We start from the raw sequence: 26,653 nt of genomic DNA on the forward strand, positions 1-26,653 counted from the left end.
CATTTTGTAGTATTTTATAAAATGAATAAGTATTATTTGTATTTTCATAGTCTCTCATAATTCTTTTAAGAATGGCACATACATGTATTTAATTGTTTTAACTATGTTTACTGTATAATTAATTTTATAATTGTATCTTGTTTTAATCATGTTGTATGTGGTGAGACTTTAATAAACAATTGAATCTGAATCGAACCAAAATTGGTTTTTGTTTGTTTTGCAATAAAGAATATTTATTTTAATGAAAGCCCTATTTTAAGTTTTTACAAATTTATGTCACGTGATTATATTTATATACGACTTTTTTACACTCCTAAGTAAAATAACTTCACTGGCCAGTTCCTGCTGCGAAACCATGGGATAACGGATGTAAAAAGTAAAAAGTAAGTATGAACTTAAGATTAGATAGCATTTTGTTATCAGTGTGTATAGTCCCTCAGTCTATAGATCAATACACGCATGTATACAATTGATTATAATATAAAGTTGGTTTTTTGTAATTATTTTGAAATAGCCATTACCAGAGTTATTTCTAGGCCTTATCCTGGCATCACAAACGACAATGTGTGAAAATATTGGAATACATATCGACGAAGTTTGAGTGAAAATATCGGAGTACATATCGACCGCGAGCTACTCTTGATTTTTGTTTCATAAAAGATTGTTTCAGAGACCGTTAAAATTTAGAGGATTTTAACAGGGACCAAATCCAAGGGTACACTGGCCTGGGAATAGTATACTAATAATATATTAAGTCCTAGCACTGGCAGAGATTGATTGTTGTCTGCCTTAATGTCCAGTGGCAACTATTTTATACGTATTATTGCATTGAAGTAAGATAAAAATCTTATTGAAATTATATTTAGAATAAAAATATAGGATCATATAGGAATTCTTCATTTTCTTTTTAAGACATAAATGAACATGTGCGTGGTGATGTTATTTGTGTAAAAAATACCCGATACACCCGTTAACTTATGATTAGCCATATTTTTTCTATTGCTCTAAGTGTTGACATAGGGTGTGTTTGGATATACGCCTGAGGCGGCCTATGGTTACCTATGGATAACCATAGGCTGCCTCAGGCGTATATCCAAACACACCCTTAGTCATCGATCCAAAAACAGGCGTGTCAGTAAAGAGTTACCTTTATCCCATAGAATGATAGATATAGATTCCTTGTGCATTAGATTATTACAACGAGACGATACCCGAGTGAGCTTGATTACATTTGAGTTTAAATGGTTATGATCCTGTTCAGATGGCCTCAATGTATAACTTATTTAATTTTCATTAAACTGAAATAAAGCTTCACCTCTTTGGTAGCTGTAATACTTTGGAGTCTTGTGGTAACGCATATAGGTATGACCCAACAGATCAACGATTAAAATATCGCAATTGTTTAATTTTGTCTATCTTTATATGCTCTCTACAATTATTTTTGTAGTCCTACTCAAGGATTTATATAGTGATCATACTATACAAATCCTTGAATTACGTTACATTTTATTGGTTAAATTTTGCATGTCAGGGAAGCTTTGACATTGTATATTATATTGTTAATTCAGTTATGTTGTTAATCGTTCAAATATACGGATGTACTTTTATATGTAGCTCCGTCAGACTTAGATCATTAAGTTGTTGTGTAGGACGTTAAAGGCCAAAAACTACCCCCATAACGTAGGTTTCCTCCGATATATATTACATGAAATTGTGTGACCAGAGCCACTAATGAGTCATATAAGTATCACAGGCAGGAAAGTGGATGGACATTATTGATAAGTCTGGTTTACGTGGGAAGTACAAGAAATGGTGCTATCAGCATTGAATATTACCAAGAATCACATGACCTTTGTTGATGTACGACGTACTTCTGACCAAAGTTGAAAGTCTAGAGAGGATGGTTTTCAACAGACACTTACACAAATGGCTTGCGGTTCCAAAGAGTTTTAGCAACATTGGTTTGTATAGTACCAGTTCAAAACTTCAACTACCACCGTCTTCTATTACAGAGGAGTTTAAAGTCTCCAAAACCAGACAAGTTATGTTGTTAAAGAGACAGTAAAGATGACAAGGTGAGTGAAGCAAATGTTGATGTCAGGACAGGACGGAAATAGATGGCCAAGAGTGCTGTTGAAGATGCGGAGAGTCGATTAAGACATAGAGACATAGTGGGAGTGGTAACATTAGGAGGACTTGGTTTTGGCAACATTCAGCAACCATTATGGCAGTCAGCAGATACAAGACATAGAAGGCAACTTGTTCAGCAAGACGTTCGTCATGGGGAAGAAGAAGATCACAAAGTAAGAGCCGTCAGTATGAAACAACTAGGGCAATATATGAAATGGGAGATGGCAGGGCCAAGAAAGATCAGTTGGCATGAGATGTGGAGAATGGACGGTCAGAAGATAATCTTCCTATTTAGATCAGTAAACGACGTACTACCAACACCACAAACCTTACAATGTGGAAACCGATTGAAGACCCTAGCTGTAAGTTGAGCGGTAAGCCAGCAATGTTTTGTCGTCTTACATGACAGCTCTGAAGGATGGAAGATAAACATGGCGCCATGACCAGGTCCTTCGAGAGATAGCAGCAGTATTGGACACACAGAGGAGAAGAAGACTAAAATAGAGAAGTGGCCATGGTTCATCAACTTCATTAAAGGAGGTGGAGAGTCATCCGTAAACACAAATATCAAAGCCAGTGCTATCCTAGCAACAGCAAATGACTGGGAGATGCAAGCCGACGTTGGGGAGAAAACCACCTTCCTAAGAGAGGTTTTAACGACAACATTGCGACCAGACATCGTGCTGTAGTAAAAAATCAGCAGACAGGTTATTCTTGTAGAGCTAACAGTGCCATGGGAAACAAGACTGGAAGAAGCTCATGTGAGAAAGCTTGTGAAGTACCAGAAATTGGTAACAAACATCCGAGACAAGAATTGGAGGACATGGTATTTTTCAGTGGAGGTAGGCTGTAGAGACTTTGTTTCACAAAATTCTGGAGAGCCTTGGGGTCCCGAGGACTAACTGGACCAGTAAGAAGAAGCCTGGTTAGAAAAGTTGGGTGACAAGCAGAGGAAGCTTCTGGTTGGGTATGGAGGAAGAGAGAAGAGCAGAGAAATCATATTTAGAATAAAAATGTAGGATCATATAGGAATCTTCATTTTCTTTCAGAGACACACATGCACATTTACGAGGTGATGTTATTTGTGTATAAAATACCCGATACACCGGTTAACTGTTAACTGCGACTAACTTATGAAAATCAATAATTTTGCTATTGCTCTAAGTGTTGACCTAGTCATCGATCCAAAACAGTCGCGTCAGTAAATAGTTACCTTTATCCCATAGAATGATTATAGATTCCTTGTGCATTAGATTATTACAACGAGACGATACCCGAGTGAGCTTGGTTACATTGGGTTTAAATGGTTATGATCCTGTTCAGATGGGCTCAATGTATAACTTGTTTTTTTCTCTCATTAAACTGAAAAGTAGGTTCACCTCTTTGGTAGCTGTAATACTTTGGAGTCTTGTGGTAAAGCATATATGACCCAACAGATAAAGGATTAAAATATCGCAATTGTTTAATTTTGTCTATGTTCATATGATCTTTTCAATTATTTTTGTAGTCCTACTCAAGGATTTATATAGTGATCATACTATACAAATCCTTGAATCACGTTACATTTTATTGGTTAAATGTTGCATGTCAGTGAAGCTTTGACATTGTATATTTTATGGTTAATTAAGTTATGTTGTCAATCGTTCAAATATACGGATGAACTTTTATATGTAGCTCCGTCAGACTAAGATCATTAAGTTGTTGTGTAGGACGTTAAAGGCCAAATACTACCCCCATAACGTAGGTTTCCTCCGATATATATTACATGTAATTGTGTGACCAAAGCTATGGAACGCCATAGCTGTCTTATGTGTCTTTTTTATTGCTTTTCTATTATAAGATGGTGCTTTTCTATTATGAGATGGTGGTTTTCTGTTATAAGATGGTGCATTTCTATTATAAGATGGTGCTTTTCTATTATACGAAGGTGCTTTTCTATTATAAGATGGTGGTTTTCTATTATAAGATGGTGGTTTTCTATTATACGAAGGTGGTTTTCTATTATAAGGTGCTTTTTTTTTTATTATAAGGTGCTTTTTATTATAAGGTGCTTTTTTATTATAAGGTGCTTTTCTATTATAAGGTGCTTTTCTATTATAAGGTGCTTTTTTATTATAAGATGCTTTTTTTATTATAAGGTGCTTTTTTATAATGTGATGGTGGTTCCCGTGATTAACCGGAAGTGTGGGGAAACACAAATGACAGGACGATTGCCCGGATAGTGACAGGACGGTTGACCGGACGAGATATAAATAGTCATAACTTTTTTGTTATTCGGTAGATTGGTTTAATATTTGTAGACCATAAAGATATTAAAATGTATTTTATGAAAATCAAACAAATTAAGTGAAAAAAATATTTTTGAGCAAATATATAAAGTTGACCGGACGGGTATTCACACTCGCCGATATACGCTATAAAGATATTCAACCCCTCGACAACAAGTGTTGATATCTCTGTTCTTTTACAATATTTGTCCATGAAATTCAGGAATCTGTGAGAATAATGAATATTGGATACGACAATATAAACTTTATAGTAAAAAAAAAAGTTTGTCTCCCAAAAAAGTTGACCGGACGGTGTTCACATTCGCCGATGTACGCGTTAATCATATTGAACTGATAAAAGTGTGTCAATATCTTATTTGTTTTACAATATTTTTACACGAAACTAAGAAATCTACGAGATCAATAAATACTTGATATGAAAATATCAACTTAATAGTAAATAAAAATGTTTTTCTTAAAAAAAAGTTGACCGGACGGAATTCACATTCGCCGATATATATGCTTTAAATATATCAATGATCGACACAAATGTCAATATCTCTTTTATTTTACCATATTTGTCCATGATATTAAGGAATATTTTAAATTTATAAATATTCTACAAGATTTTTGTTATCTAAAATATCTAAATAAAATTCAGAACTAAAACTATCTTTAAATACTTTGTAATTTACAGCTTTTGGTGATACTTCTAACAGTAAGTGCCAATTCTGTTCAAATTGATCTTTAAGGTTTCTACTAACTGTGAGACGTAACCAATTCAAATTAATAAAAGTTTGTGAATTCCAAATATATGTTAAGACACATTCATTCAAAATATTTTCTATGTTATCTAACCATAAAAATTTATCTCCATTTACAAATGACAATTGAAAACATAAGTTATAGACAACTTTTGACAATTATGACTCCTTTCCAGAAAGAATTTTACCCCAGAATGATATCATTCTATTTTTTATGTCAATTTCTAGAGGATATCCCCACACTTCCGGTTAATCACGGGAACCACCATCATATAATAAAAAAGCACCTTATAATAAAAAAGCACCTTATAATAGAAAAGCACCTTATAATAAAAAAGCACCTTATAATAGAAAACCACCTTATAATAAAAAAGCACCTTATAATAGAAAACCACCATCTTATAATAGAAAACCACCATCTTATAATAGAAAAGCACCATCTTATAATAGAAAACCACCATCTTATAATAGAAAACCATCATCTTATAATAGAAAACCACCATCTTATAATAGAAAAGCACCATCTTATAATAGAAAACCACCATCTTATAATAGAAAACCACCATCTTATAATAGAAAAGCAATAAAAAAGACACATAAGACAGCTATGGCGTTCCATACAAAGCCACTAATGGGTCACATAAGTATCACAGGTAGGAAAGTGGATGGCAAGTCTGGTTTACGTGGGAAGTACAAGGAATGGTGCTATCATCATGGAATATTACCAAGAATCACATGGCTTCTGTTGATGTACGAAGTACTTCTGACCAAAGTTGAAAGTCTAGAGAAGATGTTCAACAGAAACTTACGCAAATGGCTTGCGGTTCCAAAGAGTTTTAGCAGCATTGGTTTGTATCATATTATTAACGTTTAATGTTAGCATCAATATTTCTTTGTTTTCTAGCAATATGCAGTTTACTATCCATATCCGAATACTGAAAAATCCTAGAAAACAAAGAAATATTGATGCCAACGTTAAAAACGTTAATAATGTAATACAAATAGACAGGAAATACGAAAACAGATTTCAAAAACATTGATAAACACAATTTTAACTTTCTAACCGAGTACCTGTGGTTTGATCGTTTGAGACGATCCGCCCCGCCCTTTCTCGACTGATGCCCTGTGCCCTTTTTATGATTTCCTGTATAAATAAGAAAAAGTAAAGAAACAAAGAGGAGTTTGAATGACTTCTTTTGTACTAAATGAGTGTTTTAAAAATATTTGATTCACAATCCTATGCAGAAAATCTTCAAGCGTATTGACGATGTCTTCATGAAACTTGTAAGTGAAAATTAATTTCTTTATGTTAAAATCTGACCAAAATCTGTTGCATTATTTGTTTACGCGATTATGTCATTAATAATAAAAGGGGTTAAGCGGCGTTAGTCAGTTCCCATGTTACGAGACAGTTAACGTGCATTTCATAAATAAATTCCGGAGCTGATCCCATCTTCAATTCTTTAATCGGTATGTATGAGTGAATGATTCTTATAAAAAAAAAACTATATTACGTAGAACACTCGCGTCAGGGGAGTTGAAATCATCAACTGTATAGTTGAATTTAAACCAATTATTATTTACTTAAAATTGAAATAGAAGCAATAAAGATAATGAAGCTAGGTCCATGGATTGTCATGTTAATTATTGCCAGTTATTAACACTCTACAAGGGGATATTAATCTGTTATGATTTTTATTGGAGTTATACCTTTGCACAAATGTATTTGTCTCCACCTTAAGCCGTTGAAAGTGTCGTCCCCCTTGGAAATGTAAAACATGTAAAAATGACTTTCTGCTGGATAAGTCTTTTATCGATATAAAGTTAAAACATCATTACTTCTCACTAGATAAGACTCCTCTCAGGTTTAATTTTTTACATGTGGATGAAAAATAAAAATCACAAAAACAAAATGGATTTGGCATTCCAGCCAAAAAGTGACAGAACAAAGGAAAGCATGCATAACAAAGAAACTCGAACTGGGGTGATCTGGTAGGGGTGATCCGGCTCAGAACAAAGGAGCTGGGATGTAATCATGTGGCATGTGAAAAAATAGTGAATTAAGGATGACTTATTGTACTTAGGTGAGGTTTTGGAATTTGTGTCAAATGTTCGGACTTCTTGGTGTTTTTCCATACAATACAATGTAAAATATTTTGCCTCAAAATACCCATTTATTTTTTCATATACCTGTAAGACTTAATAGCTCATGAACGGTCATTTACCAAAATTTTAGAAGATTCTTAATTTCCTTCTTTTGTTTTGATAACTAATAATACCAATGCAAATATAGAGGTAAAAGTCCGAGTCAGCCTTTCCCGCCATATTTTAAATCTCAAACATCTCGAAAAGGAGGTCCATGACCTCCTGTCAATATTTTTAGCTTATTTTTATCCTTAATTGATGCTCTACCAGTTTATAGTATTAATTTTAACTTAATTTATTGATTTTCACCTAACCTCACCTAAGTACATCCTTAATAGAGTCATGTCAGATATATCTTTTTTATATTTCCCCTGGGTTCCCATTTGTTAATTGATCTATACCTTAACAGTTGTTAAATGATTTGTTGTATGAAATGTGTTCTATAAAAATCAGTTACTGCTAGACATGTTAGATAAATATATATTCTTACATTGGTACCAGTAGATTATCGGATTTATCCAATCGAGATAGTTAAAATTTACTATCCAGATTGGATAAATCCGATAATCCACGAGTAATTATGTAAGAATCTGTTTCTCTAATAAGTGCCAGTCTTTTTAAGAATCAGGCAAATAAGTTAAAAATTAAAACATGATTAGAAAAAACCCACCGGGCTAATCATGCTATTTAATACTTACCATCATCCTGAGTTTAAAATTATTAGTCTTTCGTTTGTGTGTGTCTGGTAATATCAAATAATTTGGTTAGAAAATTGGTTAGAATGATAGCAAATTACAAAGTTATCTCCCCTTATTTGTTAATTTCTAGTACATTTCAACCAAATTGTATCTTTTATTACCAGAACAGAAAATGGAAATGAATGTTATTTTTGTGCATAACTACATATTATGAACTGAAATCAATGTCCAATTGGGTGGGTTTTTTTTGGTCATGTTTTCAACACTGCCTGCCAGGCAGACTGGCACATAATTATCAATTAAATTTTCATTTTTGATAAACAAAAATCCCATCGAGTGCCTTCAACATTCCACAAAGTTGTCAATTTCATTAACACCTTTTAGAACATTTTGATTCATTCAGTGAGCTGATAAAGGTTATGAACCGTAAACTCAGCCAATCATCTTCTGAGATCATCGGCAACCACACGTTGATTAATTTTTTATACAATGGGTCCGGAAAGCGTTAAATTGCCACAGAATGAGAGAAATGTTTACAATTGACAAGTGAGAGTTGAGCGTCTACTAATGAGTATGAATTTCATTAATCGCAGTACATTACCAGCTTTTATAATATTGCATCCAAAAAATATATATGATAATTGTTTTGGCAAATAGCTGTTTAAGCAAACAATTGGTAATTAATGTCATACATATAATCTAAGTTGAACCTGATTGTTGGTTGATTGCTTTTTTGGCGGGTTGATAAAATGTTTGCATTGCATCAAGTGAGTAGTTCTACAATTCATGGGTTGGTTGGTCGCTGGGTGTATTGGTTAATTGATTGGTTGATTGGTCGATGGAATGATTGATCGATTGATTTATTAACAGTTTGCATAACGTTAAGAGACGCATATTTCATATTGACTAATTCATTGATTGGTTGTTTGTGTGACATCCAGTCACCAATATCTAACAAAAGTTCTTAACTCAGATAAGCATGTTAAATGCCTCCTGCCACATTATTTATGTATGTGCCTGTCCCAAGTCAGGAGCCTGTAATTCAGTGGTTGTCGTTTGTTTATGTGTAACATATTAAAATTTTGTTTATCGTTCATTTTTTTTTTTTTTTTTTTTTTTTTACATAAATAAGGCCGTTAGTTTTCTCGTTTGAATTGTTTAACATTGTCTTATCGGGGCCTTTTATAGCTGACTATGCGGTATGGGCTTTGCTCATTGTTGAAGGCCGTACGGTGACCTATAATTGGTAATGTCTGTGTCATTTTGGTCTTTTGTGGATAGTTGTCTCATTGACAATCATACCACATCTTCTTTTTTATAACTTCCCTCCTACAACAGAGAGGAATGCGTTCCCTCCTACAACAGAAAGACAGGACGGGGAGCACTCCTCGATATTCCGAAGCACCTGAATACACCCCTTTTTTTGTGGTGTTTTTGTTACTCAGTCTTTAGTTTTCTATACTGTGTTTTGTATACTGTTGTTTGTTTTATTGTCGTATTTCGTTTTACCATGGCGTAGTCAACTTTTCGTCGACTAAAGAGTTTGAATATCACTTTGGTATCTTCCGCCTCTCTTTTTGAAAACACGCGAATCTCTTGAAACATGCGGAAAAAAAATAAGACGGAATCATAAAATTTACATAGACACGTTAAGGTTTATGTACCCTTCTGTAGCCATTTTTGTACGAACTTTTTATACTTCAATTGTATTAAAACTACAGATAAAATGAATAATAGAGATAGGCCATTTTGTACATATTCCAAGGGGAAATTTGATGCAAAGCATTATTTTTTACTGTACTATTGCATTTAAAAGAAAAAGAGGACTTTGTGGCAAATAAATCAAGATTTTTATAGAAAATCCACAGCCTTTATCCTTGTACTCTCATATTTGGCGATTTGATGACTGATAGATATAGGATTATTGCATGCAGTGCTAGCATTGATTTCCTTAAAACAAGTTTATAAATGTAGTTATTGGTTAAAACAAATATAAATATGGCAAAAATCAAGTACACCTATAAGGGTGCGCTTGACTTTAGTGACTCAGCACGAGGTGTTTTGGAATTTACAGGTTGCTTAGAACTTTTTGTAAAAAATAAACACTAGCACATCATAGAAAATCAAGTGAGTAATTTATGTTTCAAATTTTATAACAATAAACTCTATATTAAAGGTTGTGGATTTTCTATAAAAATCTTGATTTATTTGCCACAAAGTCCTCTTTTTCTATCAAATGCAATGAAACAGTGAAAAATAATGCTTTGTAACATGTTTCCCCTTGGAATATGTACTAAATGTCCTATCTCTATTATTCATTATATCTGTAGTTTTGATAAAATTGAAGTTTGAAAAATTCGTACAAAAATGGCTACAGAAGGGAACATAAACCTTAAAAAACTAAAGCAAATGTTACGGCCAAGATCGGATTCTAATGACAATACACACACAACAAACAAACAAAACATACATTCTGAAGATACCTAGAAAAAAGAAAAAATTATAAAGGAAGATTGACGTATATTTTTGGTAGGGGAAAAGTACAGGTAAAAACATGTAATTTAAGGGGATCTAGGAGGTCCTACTTCTTTTTTTTAGCTTGTTCCTATGAGTCTAACCCCGGGTATTTGTGTTTAAATCGAGAAATTCGTTCCCGACCAGTCTAATTTGGAGGAAGCGGTATTTATCATTCTTCGAGTACATAATGTGCGTTAAATATTTGTCACTTGACGTCACAGTAGCAATCAATGAACGAAACAATCCTTATCGATTACTAGTTTGCGTCTCTTAACATCATGAGACTATCAATCAATCAATAAATCATTCCATCTAACAAACGAACTAATCGAACAATGATCGCGAAATTCGTCTAGTATGACATTATGCAAAATTTCAATCAACCAGTCAATCAATTAACCTACCTAAATTGTACCAATCATTCAAACCAAACAATTCGTGTTGAAGGCCATACCTTGACCTATATATAATGGTTTACTTTTATAAATTGTTATTTGGATGGAGAGTTGTCTCATTGGCACTCATACCACATCTTCCTATATCTATATATGAAGAATATAGCATTGATGTTATTCCAATATTTTATCAACCAACCAATCGTTAAATTATCATGGTTGAAAAGGTGGAAATACTTCACTAATATGTAGTTTTATATTTATTGGAAGTAACATTTAAAAAGCTTTTGGTGTGTCGAGTAAATCAATTATAATTAAATTAATACCTTTGAGACGATCCCTTATTTAAATGTCTCAACTGTAGACTTGCGACTGTCAATTGTACTCATGTTTACAATTTTTTGCCAGATTTTGATGAAACTTATATCATAGGTTTATATAAGCAATGTCTTTGACGAGTTTGAAAATCAGTGCCGATCAATTATTATTAAAAGAGTTCTGCCCATTGGAAACATTAATTATATGGAGAATTGCATCGTTAGCGCTCTCATGTGTACAATTCTTGCCAGATTTTGATGAAACTTATATCATAGGTTTATATTAGCAATGTCTTGGAAAAGTTCGAAAATCAGTACCGATCAATTATTTTTAAAAGAGTTATGCCCCTTGGAAACATTAATTCAATGGAGAATAGACTTTATAAGCATCGTTAGAGCTCTCATGTGTACAATTCTTGCCAGATTTTGATGACAGTTATATCATAGGTTTATATCAGTATATCAGCAATGTCCTTGACACTTTCGAAAATAAGGGATAAAATATTTTACGAGTTATGCCCTTGAAAGAATTAATTATAACAGTAAATTACATTGCATTTGCTCTGAAGCCTTTATTTCACTAAGATATTTATAAATTGTTTTACAGAACAAACAAAAAAGAGTGTGTACCTTGGACAAGAAAAACAGAGGGGACATTGGAACTCTGTTCTTTTATTTACATTATTTCGTCACGGTTTTCTCCACGCACTTGCGCTGTGCGGTGGCCGAAGTTCTAACGAGAGGTCATGTAGTTAAGGTCACTGCATACTGGAAAATATCGGCGAATTAGTGTACGGGAATATTTCAGTTCATTTTTGAAGATTTGTGATCATATAAAGGATTTTCTTTTACAAGAAAGTTCACGTTCACTTGTTTTAAAGTAAAACTTAGCCATTCAAGTATATAAAACATATTCAACTTAAAAAAAAAAGAAGTTTCATATGACTTTAATGTCTTAAAGATATCTCTAACTTTATGATTGTTAGTCAGTTCACGACACAGTACCAAAATTGTGTTATGCCACCGCCGTAGTCAATGGAGGTATCAAGAGTTAACATTGACTGTCCGTCCGTCTTTCCGTCCGTCCCATTTTGTTTCCGCAATCTAACTTAAGTTTACCCAATCCAAATTTTATGAAACTCATACACAATGCTTAGAACCTTAACACGCAGACAGAACTCGAATTTTAGCATTAAGTCACTTACTGTTTGTTCTAGATTTATGCCCCTTTTTAACTTGGAACATTGCAAATTTTTCAGTTTCCGCACTCTATCTTAAGTTTACCTCATGAAATTTTTATGAAACTCATACACAATGCTTAGAACAACAGCACGCAGACAGATTTCGAATTTGAGAATTAAGTCACTTACCGATCTAGAGTTATGCCCCTTTTTTAGCTTGAGCGGTTCATTCGTGTCCTCATACATATTCTTCTTTTATGATTGTATAATTTGTTATCGTCCTTCTGTTTCATTTTTCGAACGAACCGCATTGTATTATAATATAGAAAAATATCACGCAAATAACTTTAGTTTCACGTAAAGACAAGTACGATCTCAATAGAAGTTTCATGGTGTATATATTTAGTCTAAGACGACAATGTTTTAATTTTTTTTTGGTGAATTAGTGCATCATCTTGCATAGATTTAGCATTTCATCGCTTATAATTTTATTTTCTTGTTTACAGAATGGGTGTTACTACAAGCAAAAAAATACAAAAACCTGTCCAGCCGACGCAACCTCCCTACAATGGTATTCCATGTGATTACCAATTCCTTAGAATAGACATTCCTTTTACTATTCAAATGAACTTATCATTCCTTAGTAACCCTAATATGCAAATGGCTACATCAGATCCAAATGCATATATACCGCATCTTATACAGATGTATGACCTTGGATATCGGCTTTTGTCCTTCAAGCTAACGCAGGGATCTATTAGATCATCCGGAGTTATGTCCATGACATCTACAACAACACGTCGTGCACAGGCAATATTCCGAAAGAATGAACCAAAATTCCAACCAGATGAAAGATTTTCGCTGCAAGTAATAAAATCGTCGATTGAATCTGGAACATTTCTTACTGGAGTTCATTCTATGTCCCAATCATCGTCACAAACACAGACGCAAACTCAGCATTTGTTTAAAATGATAAACGACTACGCATATAAAGGGTGTCGTCTGCGCTGTATAGAGATCACTGGATGTTACAGACCTCCAAAGGATCTGAATATGTACGGTCCTCAGACTATGGGAGTAGGAAGTGGTATGGCATACGGACAGGGTCACTTGAATTCGAAGAGCAGGAGTGAGTACAATTAACTTATTGAATATCCTGTAATCATACGGGCCAATTACACGAGTTGTCCTTTGCACTTGAATGCCTATTCGAAGTAAAGGTCAGACGAGTTTATCCAATGTAATACGAATATACCAATATAAAATTGAGAAAGGAAATGGGGAATGTGTCAAAGCGACAACAACCCGACCATAGTGCAGACAACAGCCGAAGGCCACCAATGGGTCTTCAATGTAGCGAGAATTCCCGCACTCGTAGGTGTCCGTCAGCTGGCCCCTAAAATATGTATACTAGTACAGTGATAATGGACGTCATACTAAACTTCGAATTATACACAAGAAACTTAAATTAAAAATCATACAAGACGAACAAAGGCCAGAGGCTCCTGACTTGGGACAGGCGCAAAATTGCGGCGGGGTTAAACATGTTTATGAGATCTCAACCCTCCCCCTATACCTCTAGCAAATGTAGAAAAGTAAACGCATAACAATCCGCACACTAAAATTCAGTTCAAGAGAAGTCCGAGTCCGATGTCAAAAGATGTAACAAAAGAAAATAAATAAAATGACAATAATACATTAATAACAACAGACTACTAGCAGTTAACTGACATGCCAGCTCCAGACCTCAATTAAACTGATTGAAAGATTATGTCTTCATCATATGAATATCAGGCACAATCCTTCCCGTTAGGGGTTTAGTATCATACTATCATAAGATATATGAGAAGAACATAACCCGTGTCATGCCAATAACTGTTTTTTTAAATAAATGTGTTTAGTTCCGATGCAAAGACCCTATAAGTGAATCAATATTAAAGCTAAAATATGCAATCTTTAATGACCTGACAACAGCATCGTAACTATATCCCTTCTTAATAAGTCTGTTTAAAGGTTTTGTAAGCTTTTGAGGTGAATACGGACATTTTTGCATACTTACAAACAGATATATTATATTATGAATGGATAAACTCTTCTGATCCTTGTGTTTCAAACGTATATCTACAGGAAACACCGAAAAGAAACATGATTTCATATAATAATTCGACTCACAAAAAATATTTCTTACAAAGGTAAAACGATTATTTACATATTTTTTTCAAATCTATTACATGAAATCAAACAGATATCCAACTAACGCGGTCATCACGTGACTTTAACGCTCAGTTGTTTATGATTAATGGCCGATCGTTTTATCAATGAAAATGAACTGGCTACATAGATGAAGGCAACAGTAGTATACCACTGTTCAAAAGTCATAAATCGATTGAGAGAAAACAAATCCGGGTTACAAACTAAAACCGAAGGAAACGCATCAACTATAAGAGGAAAACAACGAAACAACAGAAACACTGAAGTGCAACAAAAACATACGACAATGCAACATACATAGAAACGAACTATAAGATAATAACTGCCATATTACCGACTTGGTACAGGACATTTTAAGAAAAAAATGGTGGGTTGAACCTGGTTTTGTGGCTAACAAAACCTCGCGCTTTATGGCAGTGTTAAATATGCCGCTAAAATGACATTACATGACAGAAATACAATACAAATAAATGCAAGAATACTCAGGACAGAAAAATACATAAGTAAATAATATAATAATACATTTAGACCTGTTAACCACAGAATAAAAACGAATACCTAAAATAAATTTAGGACAGTACACAAAAACAGCATAATAGAATTATGAACTCTGTGTCACACGAAGTGTCAACGCCACAAATAGTTATCAAAAGTACCAGGATTATAATTTTATACGCCAGACGCGCGTTTCGTCTACATAAGACTCATCAGTGACGCTCAGATCAAAATAGTTAAAAAGCCAAACAAATACAAAGTTGAAGAGCATTGAGGACCCAAAATTCCAAAAAAGTTTTGCCAAATACGGCTAAGGTAATCTACTCCTGGGGTAAGAAAATCCTTAGTTTTTCGAAAAATTCAAAGTTTTATAAACAGAAAATTTATAACATGACCATATAATTGATATTCATTTCAACACCGAAGTGCTGACTACTGGGCTGGTGATACCCTCGGGGACGAAACGTCCACCAGCAGTGGCATCGACCCAGTGGTGTAAATAGTTATCAAAAGTACCAGGATTATTATTTTATACGCCAGACGCGCGTTTCGTCTACATAAGACTCATCAGTGACGCTCAGATCAAAATAGTTAAAAAGCCAAACAAATACAAAGTTGAAGAGCATTGAGGACCCAAAATTCCAAAAAAGTTTTGCCAAATACGGCTAAGGTAAAAGTGACGTCACGGGTAAATTTCAAAAAATTGAATATAAGTCGAGATAAGGTGTGTAATTATGTTATTTGATGTATTTTATAACAATTACACGAATATCGATATAGAATTGTGTTAGTAAAACTATGTCGGCCTTTCTTGCAAATCAAACTGATTAAACGATCATAACTTTTTTATATTGTGATTATGTATTTTTACTTGCAACTCCGCGTTATAAAGATTTTGTTATTTACAACTAAATATGTTTTAAATTTCAGTTTTGAAATATAATTTCTTGCTTCAAATTAAGTTTGAAAATCGAGGTGCCATTACCACACAGCTTTCGTTATCTTCTTCGTTAACACTCGATAGAATTGCAAAAGGACCTTATAGAATCAATTTTCTCAACTTTTTTAATGTTTAAAGAATAACTTAACCCCTAAAAAAGTCGACAATACATTTAATTCAAAGAAATCGAAAACCAAATCAGTTTAAGTTACATACTTTTTTGCTTCAAAATATGATTGAAAAGTTCAGGTGTAATAACACCAAATCATAGTGCGTCACATCCGTCATCCGGTTTCATACGAAAAAAGGTCATAAAATAGTATTCCCTTGATTTTGACAGTTGAAGGAAATTAACCCTGCATTTAATTGCAGAAAAAAATCTGAGTCATACACATATATCTTGGGTCTATAAAAGGACCATTTTTTTTGTTATTTGCTGTCGGAATCTTCAGATGACATGGTTACTTCATATGTCTGTTCTATGTTCCTTTGGAATTTCGACGAAAGATGAAGAACTGGATCTTCCATCACTGTATTGGATACCTAAACTACATAAGTGTTTTTACAAACAACGGTATATTGCTTACCTAGTTCTCCACGAAACCTCTTTCTAAATTATTAACACCAATTTTATCAACAATCAAAGCCGGGCTTCAAAGTTATAATAAAACTACACATTCTAGAGGTGGCGTAAATCATATGTGGATACTAAAATATTCAAAAGATCTTTTAGAGTACATACAATCTAAGTCTCTTTCATCTTGCAATAGTATTAAAACATTTGAATTTTCTACACTTTACCATGTTTACACAAGTATTCGACAATCCAAACTAAAAGACAAACTGAAAGATTTGGTCCTGCTTTGTTTCATAAAAAAGAATGGCCAAAAGTATCTTGTCTTCAGGAGGGAAAAATCTTACAGGCATAGATTACCTTAGCCGTATTTGGCACAACTTTTTGGAATTTTGGATCCTCGATGCTCTTCAACTTTGTACTTGTTTGGCTTTACAAATATTTTGATATGAGCGTCACTGATGAGTCTTATGTAGACGAAACGCGCGTCTGGCGTACTAAATTATAATCCTGGTACCTTTGATAACTAATTACTTTGTAAAAAATCACTCTGATTCTAACAACAAATTTTCTGAAACTGACATTATCAAGATGCTTGATTTCTTGATTGACAATATTTTTGTTACGTTTGGAGGACGTATTTTTCAACAAACAATCGGCATTCCCATGGGAACAAACTGTACCCCCCTTCTTGCTGACTTGTTCCTTTATTCATATGAGGCTGACTTCATACAGGAACTTCTTAGGAAGAAAGAAAAGAAGTTAACAGTATCCGTTTACTTTACTTTCCGCTTTATAGATGATGTTCTCACACTTAATAATTCAAAATTTGGTGACTATGTTGAACGAATCTATCCCATCGAACTTGAGATAAAGGATACAATACAGTTAAGTCTGCCTCATATCTTGACTTACATCTAGAAATTGACAATAAGGGTCAATTGAAAACAAAACTTTACGACAAAAGAGATGATTTCAGCTTCCCAATTGTGAACTTTCTATTTCTATGTAGCAACATTCCAGCAGCGGAGTATATATCTCCTAGTTGATACGATATTCCAGGGCTTTTATTTCCTATCATGATTACATTGATAGAAGATTGCTGCCCACAAGGAAGCTTAGGTGCTTAGCAACTACCCTTATTTGATAAACAAAAGTACCTAGAAACCATACATGATTTGATTGAGGACTATATAAACTATTACATAGACCTTACCTAAAAGGTCAAGGGGGGATGTCATCACATACACCAAGAGTTCCATGTGGTGAATCTGAAATCATCCCTTCGCAAGTTTTACGGACGCCATCATGAGTTGGTCGACCGTTATGGAAAATCCGTTTCACAGATGATAACGGATATGTTCCTAATGTCATAACTACAATCCCTTACCCTTTTCCCGAATGTGTCCTACCGAATAAGACTATTACCGGGTTTGTGATAAGATGAGCAACACGACGGGTGCCACTTATGGAGCAGGATATGCTTACCCTTCCGGATTATCTGAGATCACCCCGTGATTGGGGTTCGTTTTGCTCAGTCTTTAGTTTTTTATGTTGTGTTTTTGTACTACTGTTTGTCTATTGGTCTTTTTCTTGTTTAACCATGGTATTGTCTGTTTATTTTCGACATACGAGTTTGAATGTCTCTCTGGTATCTTTCGCTCCTCTTTTACTAAAGCTTGTATCGAGAAAAAAGGGGAGAAACATTCAAATTGATTGGTTCACATCTGGTGATGGTTATTATCTTATATGCAATTAAATGTTATGTTAAATTTTCAATGTAGTACTGTACAGGATAAAACTTTACTCAGGTCAAGTATTTCTTTATTTGAAACCAAGATAAATTCTGGACATTTTTTTAAAAGTGCCAATTTAACAAATACTAATAGGGGAAAATCAATGGTAGTATTACTCCTTTACATTTTGGCATTCGATTGCAATATTTTGAAAATGGTGGCCGCTGTCGGGAGGGAGTAAACAACGACAGGACGGGACTATGTATTCATTTAGTTATCAATTTTTAAATTATATTAAAAACATTTTAAGTGTGTCTTATTTTTTTTGAGAATTTACTTATTCCACCTTCATTTTTGTATATAATTTATTAGAAACAGTTTTTCTCACACAAAATAAAGATTTATATGCATCGATCGTGCATTGATTACACTGACATCGTAACTCGACTTGTGAAAAGACATTTTTTACGATGGAAATCAAATAACTTTAGGATGTACACGTTTTCAGCCATTGTCTTACCTTAAAGCAGCATAAATCAAACATTGTTTTACTTTTGGAGAAAGTGGATACATTTTGTTTGTTTTGATTAAATTTAGAAGATACGAAAAAAATGGCGACCAATTCATTTTCAAACATATGCGATCTTCGATATTTGTCCCACCAAATAATTTGATTTAATTTCATTTAAGTGTATTGCAATTAAATTTGACAAGTAGTTGTCATTCTAAAATTACCCTAATCACGGTGAATGTTAACTGGGGTGAAATGTATATATTTTTCAAATTTCAAAAATGAAAATCTATCATCACACGGGTAACCAGTTAAGTATACATAATTATAATTAAACCAGTAACATGCAGAGTTACCTTGACATAATTATGACTGGAATAGTTGCATATGCTAGAAAAATCGTCATAATAGGTTGCATTTATGTAAATATCGACAATGCAATTTCCCACAGGAACTCCTTTTACGGCTTAAACTGTACCACTTTTACTATGAAGTTTTGAAAAAATTATATCCTAGAATGAAAAGTTCATATGCACTACTATTTTTTTCAAAGGTCAAAATATAGGGCAGTGCGGCATATTTCAACGTTAATATGCCCCGAACTTCTAGGAATTTAAACTTACACTAAAATTCTGTACTACCCCTACCTTGACTTTAGGTTTTCCACAGATTTCAATATGACCGCTATGCATATGTATATTTACTGGTAACATTCCCAAGTTATGTCTCTACGAGATGAAACATAGAGATTATATCTGGGAACCAGTACGTAAACAAAATTAATTATCTATGAATATTATATATCTCCCCAAAAGAGGCGTGGTTTGTGAAACAGCTGTGTTTACAAAGTGCAACCTATAGGATTGTACGCGCTTGTCTGAGTATTTATGTTTATATCGGGTCGTATAATCATCGGAATTCTTCGGAGATCATCTCGACGGTTAAGTTGATGGAATATAATCTTAAATATACACGAAATACTGATACATTATAGCGAGTCCATGCATTGTTAATTGCTTCTTTTCGACTTTTTGTCTCGCCTGTGACGAAAGTCGCGGGAGGCGAGACATAGGTATTGCTTTTCCGTTGACGACGTCGTCGTAGTCTTTGGTGTCAACAATTGTTAAGATTTCTGCTTAAGTTAGTTTAATAAGAGCTACTTGTGATAGATCAATGCTATTTTGTATGGAGTTTCAATAATATCAGTACATATCACTATTGTGAGGCACTGCCCCCCTAGATAATGGTCCTGTGACTCTCAGTTGATTAGCAATTTTCAATGTTAAGTTTTCTGCTTAAGTTAGTTTAATAGGAACTACCTGTGATAGATCAATGGTCTGTAAAGTTGCATTACTATAAGTACATATCAGTTTGACGACTATATCGACTCCCTGTATCCGTAGGTCATGGTTCAGTTAATTTGAATTAATAAGAAAATAATACTGCACACCATAGGAGACTACGTTTTTGTCGCTTTTATAGATTAACTATATTTGGAATCTATACTATTAAACGAGAAGACCTCATATTGTGTGTCGCTTCTCTTCCTTCCACGATAAATTAATCATCATGCCTTTGTGTTCTATAGGTAACATGCATAGTCGCATTTGTCATCCATTCTTATGATTTTTCAGATCGAGTTATTTTTGGAGAAAAACGACAAAAAGGAGTCCGGATATTGATTCCGTCATCAGACTGACTTTTAGTCATAGATAGACTTCCGGTTTAAAACATGCACAAGTACAACCAATCGTATGACAGATAACAAAAATGAAAAATAAATAAGCCAATCAGAGTATGCTACTTTAAAATATAGAAACTCTCTGTATTCTGTCGACTGTTTTCTTTGAAATGTTTACTATTTAAGGGGTCATTCCAGTTGCTTATATATTCAAATAAGTAAAACATGTGACACAAGTACAACCAATCGTATGATAGATAACAAAAATGAAAAATAAATAAGCCAATCAGAGCGTTCTCCACATCATGGTGTTTAGATCGCAAGAAACTAAAGAACTATTATACCTCCTTAGAGGGGACAGTTATTTTATTTTTCGCGTTTATCTACATGTACACTACGACGATACTACTTTAATATATAGAAACTCTCTGTATTCTGTTTACTTTTTAAAAAAAATGTTTACTATTTAAGGGGTCATACCAGTTGCATATATATCAAAGTTATTAAAACATGTGGAAACAAGAATGTGTCCATATTACACAGATACCACAACGGCACTACTTTAGTTTCGAGTTGATTGAACTTCAACTTCATCATTGAAAAACTACCTCGACCAAAAACGTCAACCAACCTAAAGCGGGACAGACGGACGGACGAACGCATGGATGCACAGACTAGAAAACACAATGCTCATAAATGGGGCATACAAATTTATTGTTGAAAGTGAAAGTAGTGATTTGGCAAAAATGAAAGTAGGGTAGAGATTAGAGGGAGGCAAGACCTTTTTCGGGACGTCGTGACGGACGTTTTTAAGCTCGGGATTTGGGGATTGATCCTTACGGGATCCGGGAATAAATTTTTCGATTTCGAGATTTCGGGATATGAATTTCATTAAATTCTGCATTTCGGGATTTCATGGTTTTAAGCCCTGGATTTCGGGATCAGGACCCCTCCGACCACACCTTAAATTAGCCTTAGTCGTTCTTAGATTCATATCATACCATTGGCATGTGAATAAGGCTCTCAAAAGAAAAAGCACTGATGGATTGTCCTAGAAGCATATTCTTTTAGACTAATAATGTTCTATATATAAGCAGTTACATTTATTTCATGTTTGAAGCGGTGCAAACTTTTAATTTAATTTGACTTTTACCAAAAGATGCATTGCAGCAAAGGAGAAGAATAATTTTGGTCTGAGGCCAGAAACACGAAAATAATTGAATTTAACAGAAAGGAAACAAATATCGGACTTTGCAAAAAGAGAGAGGGATTTTGATACCTTTTATGAAATTCTCCATACATATTATCTTTTACAAAAATCATCCTACAACAGTTTACACACTGTAGATTCCGGCGATTTCGCGGGTGTGTTCTAGTGATTGTAAAGGGTACATGTCAGTTTGCCAGGTTTCATCTAACCTTGACTTCATTTTCATGGTCCATTGGTCAATGTCAACTTTTTGTGTGTTGGTCTGTTATTCAAGTACTACTAGCAATAGGTCAACTATATTTGGTTTAAGGAATGATTGTAAGGTGTACATGTCTGTCTGGCAGGTATAATATGACCTTGACTCCATTTTCATGGTTCATTGGTCATGTTAAATTTTAATTTTTTATTCTGTTTTTCAATTACCAAAAGCAATGAATAGATAGGCCCTTTTTATTTGTTGTATGAGATAATTGTAAGATGTACATCACGGTTTGACAGGATTTATCTGACCTTGACCTCATTGGGATGGATTAATGTTAAGTTTATGTCATACTCGTAGTAAAACTTTTATCGTAAAGACTTTCAACATAATATCAATGGTCAGTAAAGCAGGCGAGACCTTTTAGCGTGTGCACTCTTGTTTTTATTTTGGGGTACTAACAATGAGTTTATCCACAATCCTTTATATTATAAAACGGCGATTTTGATTTAAATAGAGGTTCAATTGAACCATTGGAAATAGATTTCGACAGAACAACTCTCAATCAATTAATATTGATCAATTTCATCGTAGGAACAGAGGCGAAAAGTACAATCACACGGTTGATCTGCAATCATACAATACACTTAAGAGGGGGGGGGGGCAAGGGGGTGCCAATAACAGCAAAACAGCAAATTGATTTGGCTTATAACAGATAACAAGGAATTAAAATGGACAAAAACAGATAATAGTAAATTAAATTTTGAAATAAGTCCAGTCCTTGAAAAATCCAGTATTTCTTATTACTGGTATACTTTTTTGTAATGTATTCCATTTTCTTTGAACATGGTTTTTATATTTTTGTATCTAGATAATGTATTTTGTATATTCTTGTTCGTCCGTCGTCAACATGTCGGACATTAACTCAAACACTCTTTAACCAATTTAATATCTATTGATATGAGCTCCCTTTCAATTTTTATAAATTTTAGATCTTACGTTTTCGAGTTAAGGGTTTTTTTTAAATCAAAAAGGGGGATTTTCTAGTTTTCGGACATTAACACAAACACGTTTTTAGCAGTTCTCATGAAATTTTGTTGAATTGTGTATATCTATTGTTATAAGCTCTTTTGATTTTTATAAATTTTCGATTTTATGTTATTCAGTTAAGGGGTTTATTCATTAAAAAATTGTATTTTCCAGTTTTCGGACAATAACTCAAATTTTTTTTAAGCAGTACTCATGAAACTTTGATGAATTGTTTATATACATGATATATATTGACTGATTTTGAAGTTATCGAATATTTCTAAAAGGTGACAGGCATATCATGTGCTCATGGCGTAACTGTTTATTTGTTATAGAACACTTTTTAACATTTATTTTTCTACAGTTAAATAGAAACTCACACATGCTTGTAATTTAAATAGTGTGTAATAAAATTAAGAATGGAAACGAGGAATATGTCTAAGAGACAAAAATGATATCTAGTAAAAATCAAGGGAAGTTTTGGTATCAAAGTAGGTCCAATTGACATAGTTCTTGTGTTTGTTGCTACTAAAAAAACTACCTAAAAGAGTTTATATATTAGATTCTGAGGCCAAAGTTGTATATAGGGTACAAAAATCAAAAGCACCGATTATAAGCATGCAATTTATCAAGTGCCTCGAACCAATTTTGACACTCCAAAAGTAATTTATTCCACTATTTTCAAAGGCCTTATTTAAACAATTTTTATCAGGTTTTTGATTGTATTAAGTCTACTAGTAAGTACAATACATAGTTTAATAGGGTAACAATGACATGGAGACTTACTAAATCTTTGTTTGTAATGAGTTATGTGCAGCTTCGGAACCCAGTATATGGTGGGAACTTTCATTGTACAATGTAATTGGTTCTGCTTTGAAAAGAGCTTAGTCTACACATGTACAATATAATATAAAAGGTTAACTGGTTGTAAGGTTGTAAATCCTAGTCCTTCATTGAGATCCTTGTCAGATATTCCTGACCATATGTTTTTCTTTTTGTCTTATTAAAAATTGTTCTAATTTAATATATTCGTACAGGAAACAAGGATCATTATCCTTATACAAAAAAATAAGATAATTCTAAATAAATGTTCCAAAAAAAATGGAATGTATTACAAAGGAAAATCATAAGATATACTGGAATTGTCCTGGACCTCACTTCTGTGATGGGTATATGTTAATGGAATCCTCGGAATACAGGACCAATATATTAGTAGTGGTAGACCCCAATATCCAATGATCTTCATTTTCGACCGAATTTTGGCTGTCAAAAAATGCTAACATTCCAATCTTCAATAACAGTTAACAGCAAATACATTATCACAATAACAGATAACAAAAAAAAATCAAAGCCCAATAACAGCTAACAAAGAATAAGACAATAACAGCTAACATCAAATAGATTTTCAGAATAACAGATAACAAAGAATTAAAATGCCCAATAACAGCATAACAGCTAAACCCCTTGCCCCTCTCACTTAAGTATACATATAATACAATGGTACCGGTATTTTTGAATTCGTTATGTAGAACTACAAGCAAACTTAAAATCTTGCAACAGTATTATCAAGAGACAAATAACAGTTTGCTGAAATCACTGTGGCATAACTTATTTTGAAAATAAAAAAGAGGCTGTCATTAAGATATCAAGTTAACAATCTGAGAAAAAACTGCAATGAAACTGAACAGGATATTGTGTTAAGTTTACGAAATATATATCTTTATTTAATACTTTGGTAATTCAGATAACAGTTAGTGGAGTGTGGAGTAAACTGCTGTAGGAGTTTCGATAACGTTATTTCAATTTAGCATATTTTCTAATGAAATTATTCTTGTTGCTGTTTTCAGTTTATGGCGTCGATTTATTCTTTGAAATACCACAACACCCTTCACCAGAATTGTACCAGTACCAAGCTGTCCCACTGAAATTGACCGCGCAGTTAAATCTTAAGATGGGATTTGGTACCATAAAAGAGAATTGGGGGTTACAATTAGACTGGCAAGAAGTAATGAATCAATATCTAGGAACAGGATGGCGTCTAATAGAAGTGTTTAACGATATGTCAGCTGATACCTCCATAGGTATGACTGGATTTGGTTCAAGCTCAACCACATCGATTTTAAACATAATCTTTATATTTGAGAAATCCCAATCTCATTTGAATGACAACACACCAATGTATGAAGGAACCATGGTTGAATACCAAGCTTCATGGTCAGTATCAGCTGGGATTGGCACATCTACCATGGTGATAGATACTAACTGGGACAATGTTATTGGAAATATGGGAAATCAAGGATGGGAACTTATAACCATACTCCAAACACCAGCAACAACAACTAAAACGCAGTTTATGGGAGCTTTTACAAGGACAAATTTGATGTGGATGTTTTTCCAACGACAAATAGTATCAGCTTCTCTACCACCAATTGGATTTGATCCACCTGCTCCAGTTCTTCCTTACAAGCAATAATGATGCCAAAGGCTTTGAAATGGCATTTTTAATAAATAGTGATTTTAAGGATATGTTTATATGTTGTGACCATGAAACTTAATTTTGATGAAATTGTTTTTACCCTTTTTATGCAGACACAAATAATTGTATTTTATATTTTGTTAATGCTTTCAAAATTCGTTCATTGAATTACTCCCTATTACCACCATTAGTGATTGTCATTTGTCTTATCCAAATGTTTTTTTTTATGTGTGACTGGGGAAGGCAGAATTGATGACATGGCTTAAATATTCCAAAACCATTTTTTTTTTTAACTATTTCTTAAAACGACTTAGAATTTGACATAGTGTAATTGAAATGGCACTTGTTTATTATTGAACATATAGTGTTGACTTCCTTTGTTGTTTTTGGGTTGATGTCTCTTTTGAAGATACCAAATATCTCATTTTGTTAAGATCGACTTATATTTTCTTAATTTTTACAAAAAGGAGAATCTGCAATGTGGTAAAACTTGGGAGCTTGTAGACAAAAGGAGGAAAAAAAAAAAAGAAATGGATAGAATCCAAAGAAATTTTAAGAGGAGAGAATGATGAAAAAACGAAAAAAGGGACTTGGTATGCGAGGGACAGAAATATATACCGTTGTAAACGGATGAGAACATAATGGAAGAACGAAAAAATTGAAAGAAAAAAATTCAATCTATCTCGGTTCATTATAAATACTCCCATTTGTGTTTTCTTGTATTTTGATTTAACAAACATTTTTGATCTTTTTTGTACGTATTTACCTCTAATTATATAATGTTTATTATTTTATTTCTTGTGCTTCACAATTGTTTTTAACTAATTGAATATAAGTTGCTCTCTAAGAAATATTTCACTTTATGACTAGTATCTATTTATTTTACTACAAGCTTCAAAAGTTAAGGGAAAACTCTAATGAAATGTTGAGAGTAAACACAAATCAAATGCTGAAATAACTCATGTATCGGAAAACCCCCCACAAAAACCCACTTCGAAACTGTTACTAGTCGAGTCCTCAAAAAGTTTTGTTGTTCTCTTTTAAAATAGTTATCAAATGTACCAGAACTACAATTTAGTACGTCAGACGCGCGTTTCGTCTACATAAGACTCATCAGTGATGCTCATGTCAAAATATTTATAAAGCCAAACAAGTAAAAAGTTGAAGAGCATTGCGG

General features: G+C 33.5%; 1 protein-coding gene across 1 annotated transcript; it reads left to right on the top strand.

Annotated features, from left to right (window-relative positions):
• Positions 1-7,171: 7,171 nt before the first annotated feature.
• LOC134710879 (uncharacterized) lies at positions 7,172-26,115 on the top strand. Its single transcript, XM_063571289.1, has 3 exons — positions 7,172-7,245; positions 12,921-13,543; positions 24,848-26,115. Exons 2-3 carry the CDS (start codon positions 12,922-12,924, stop codon positions 25,471-25,473), a joined length of 1,248 nt encoding a protein of 415 aa, XP_063427359.1. The 5' UTR covers positions 7,172-7,245; position 12,921; the 3' UTR covers positions 25,474-26,115.
• Positions 26,116-26,653: the final 538 nt, after the last annotated feature.

Source organism: Mytilus trossulus, chromosome 3 (assembly GCF_036588685.1).
Source record: "Mytilus trossulus isolate FHL-02 chromosome 3, PNRI_Mtr1.1.1.hap1, whole genome shotgun sequence".
Taxonomy (NCBI): Eukaryota; Metazoa; Mollusca; class Bivalvia; order Mytilida; family Mytilidae; genus Mytilus; species Mytilus trossulus.

Coding starts and splice junctions, on each gene's coding strand:
- LOC134710879 (XM_063571289.1), top strand. CDS start 12,922: ATGGGTGTTACTACAAGCAAAAAAATACAAAAACCTGTCCAGCCGACG. Junction 13,544..24,847: donor CTTGAATTCGAAGAGCAGGA/GTGAGTACAATT, acceptor TGCTGTTTTCAG/TTTATGGCGTCGATTTATTC.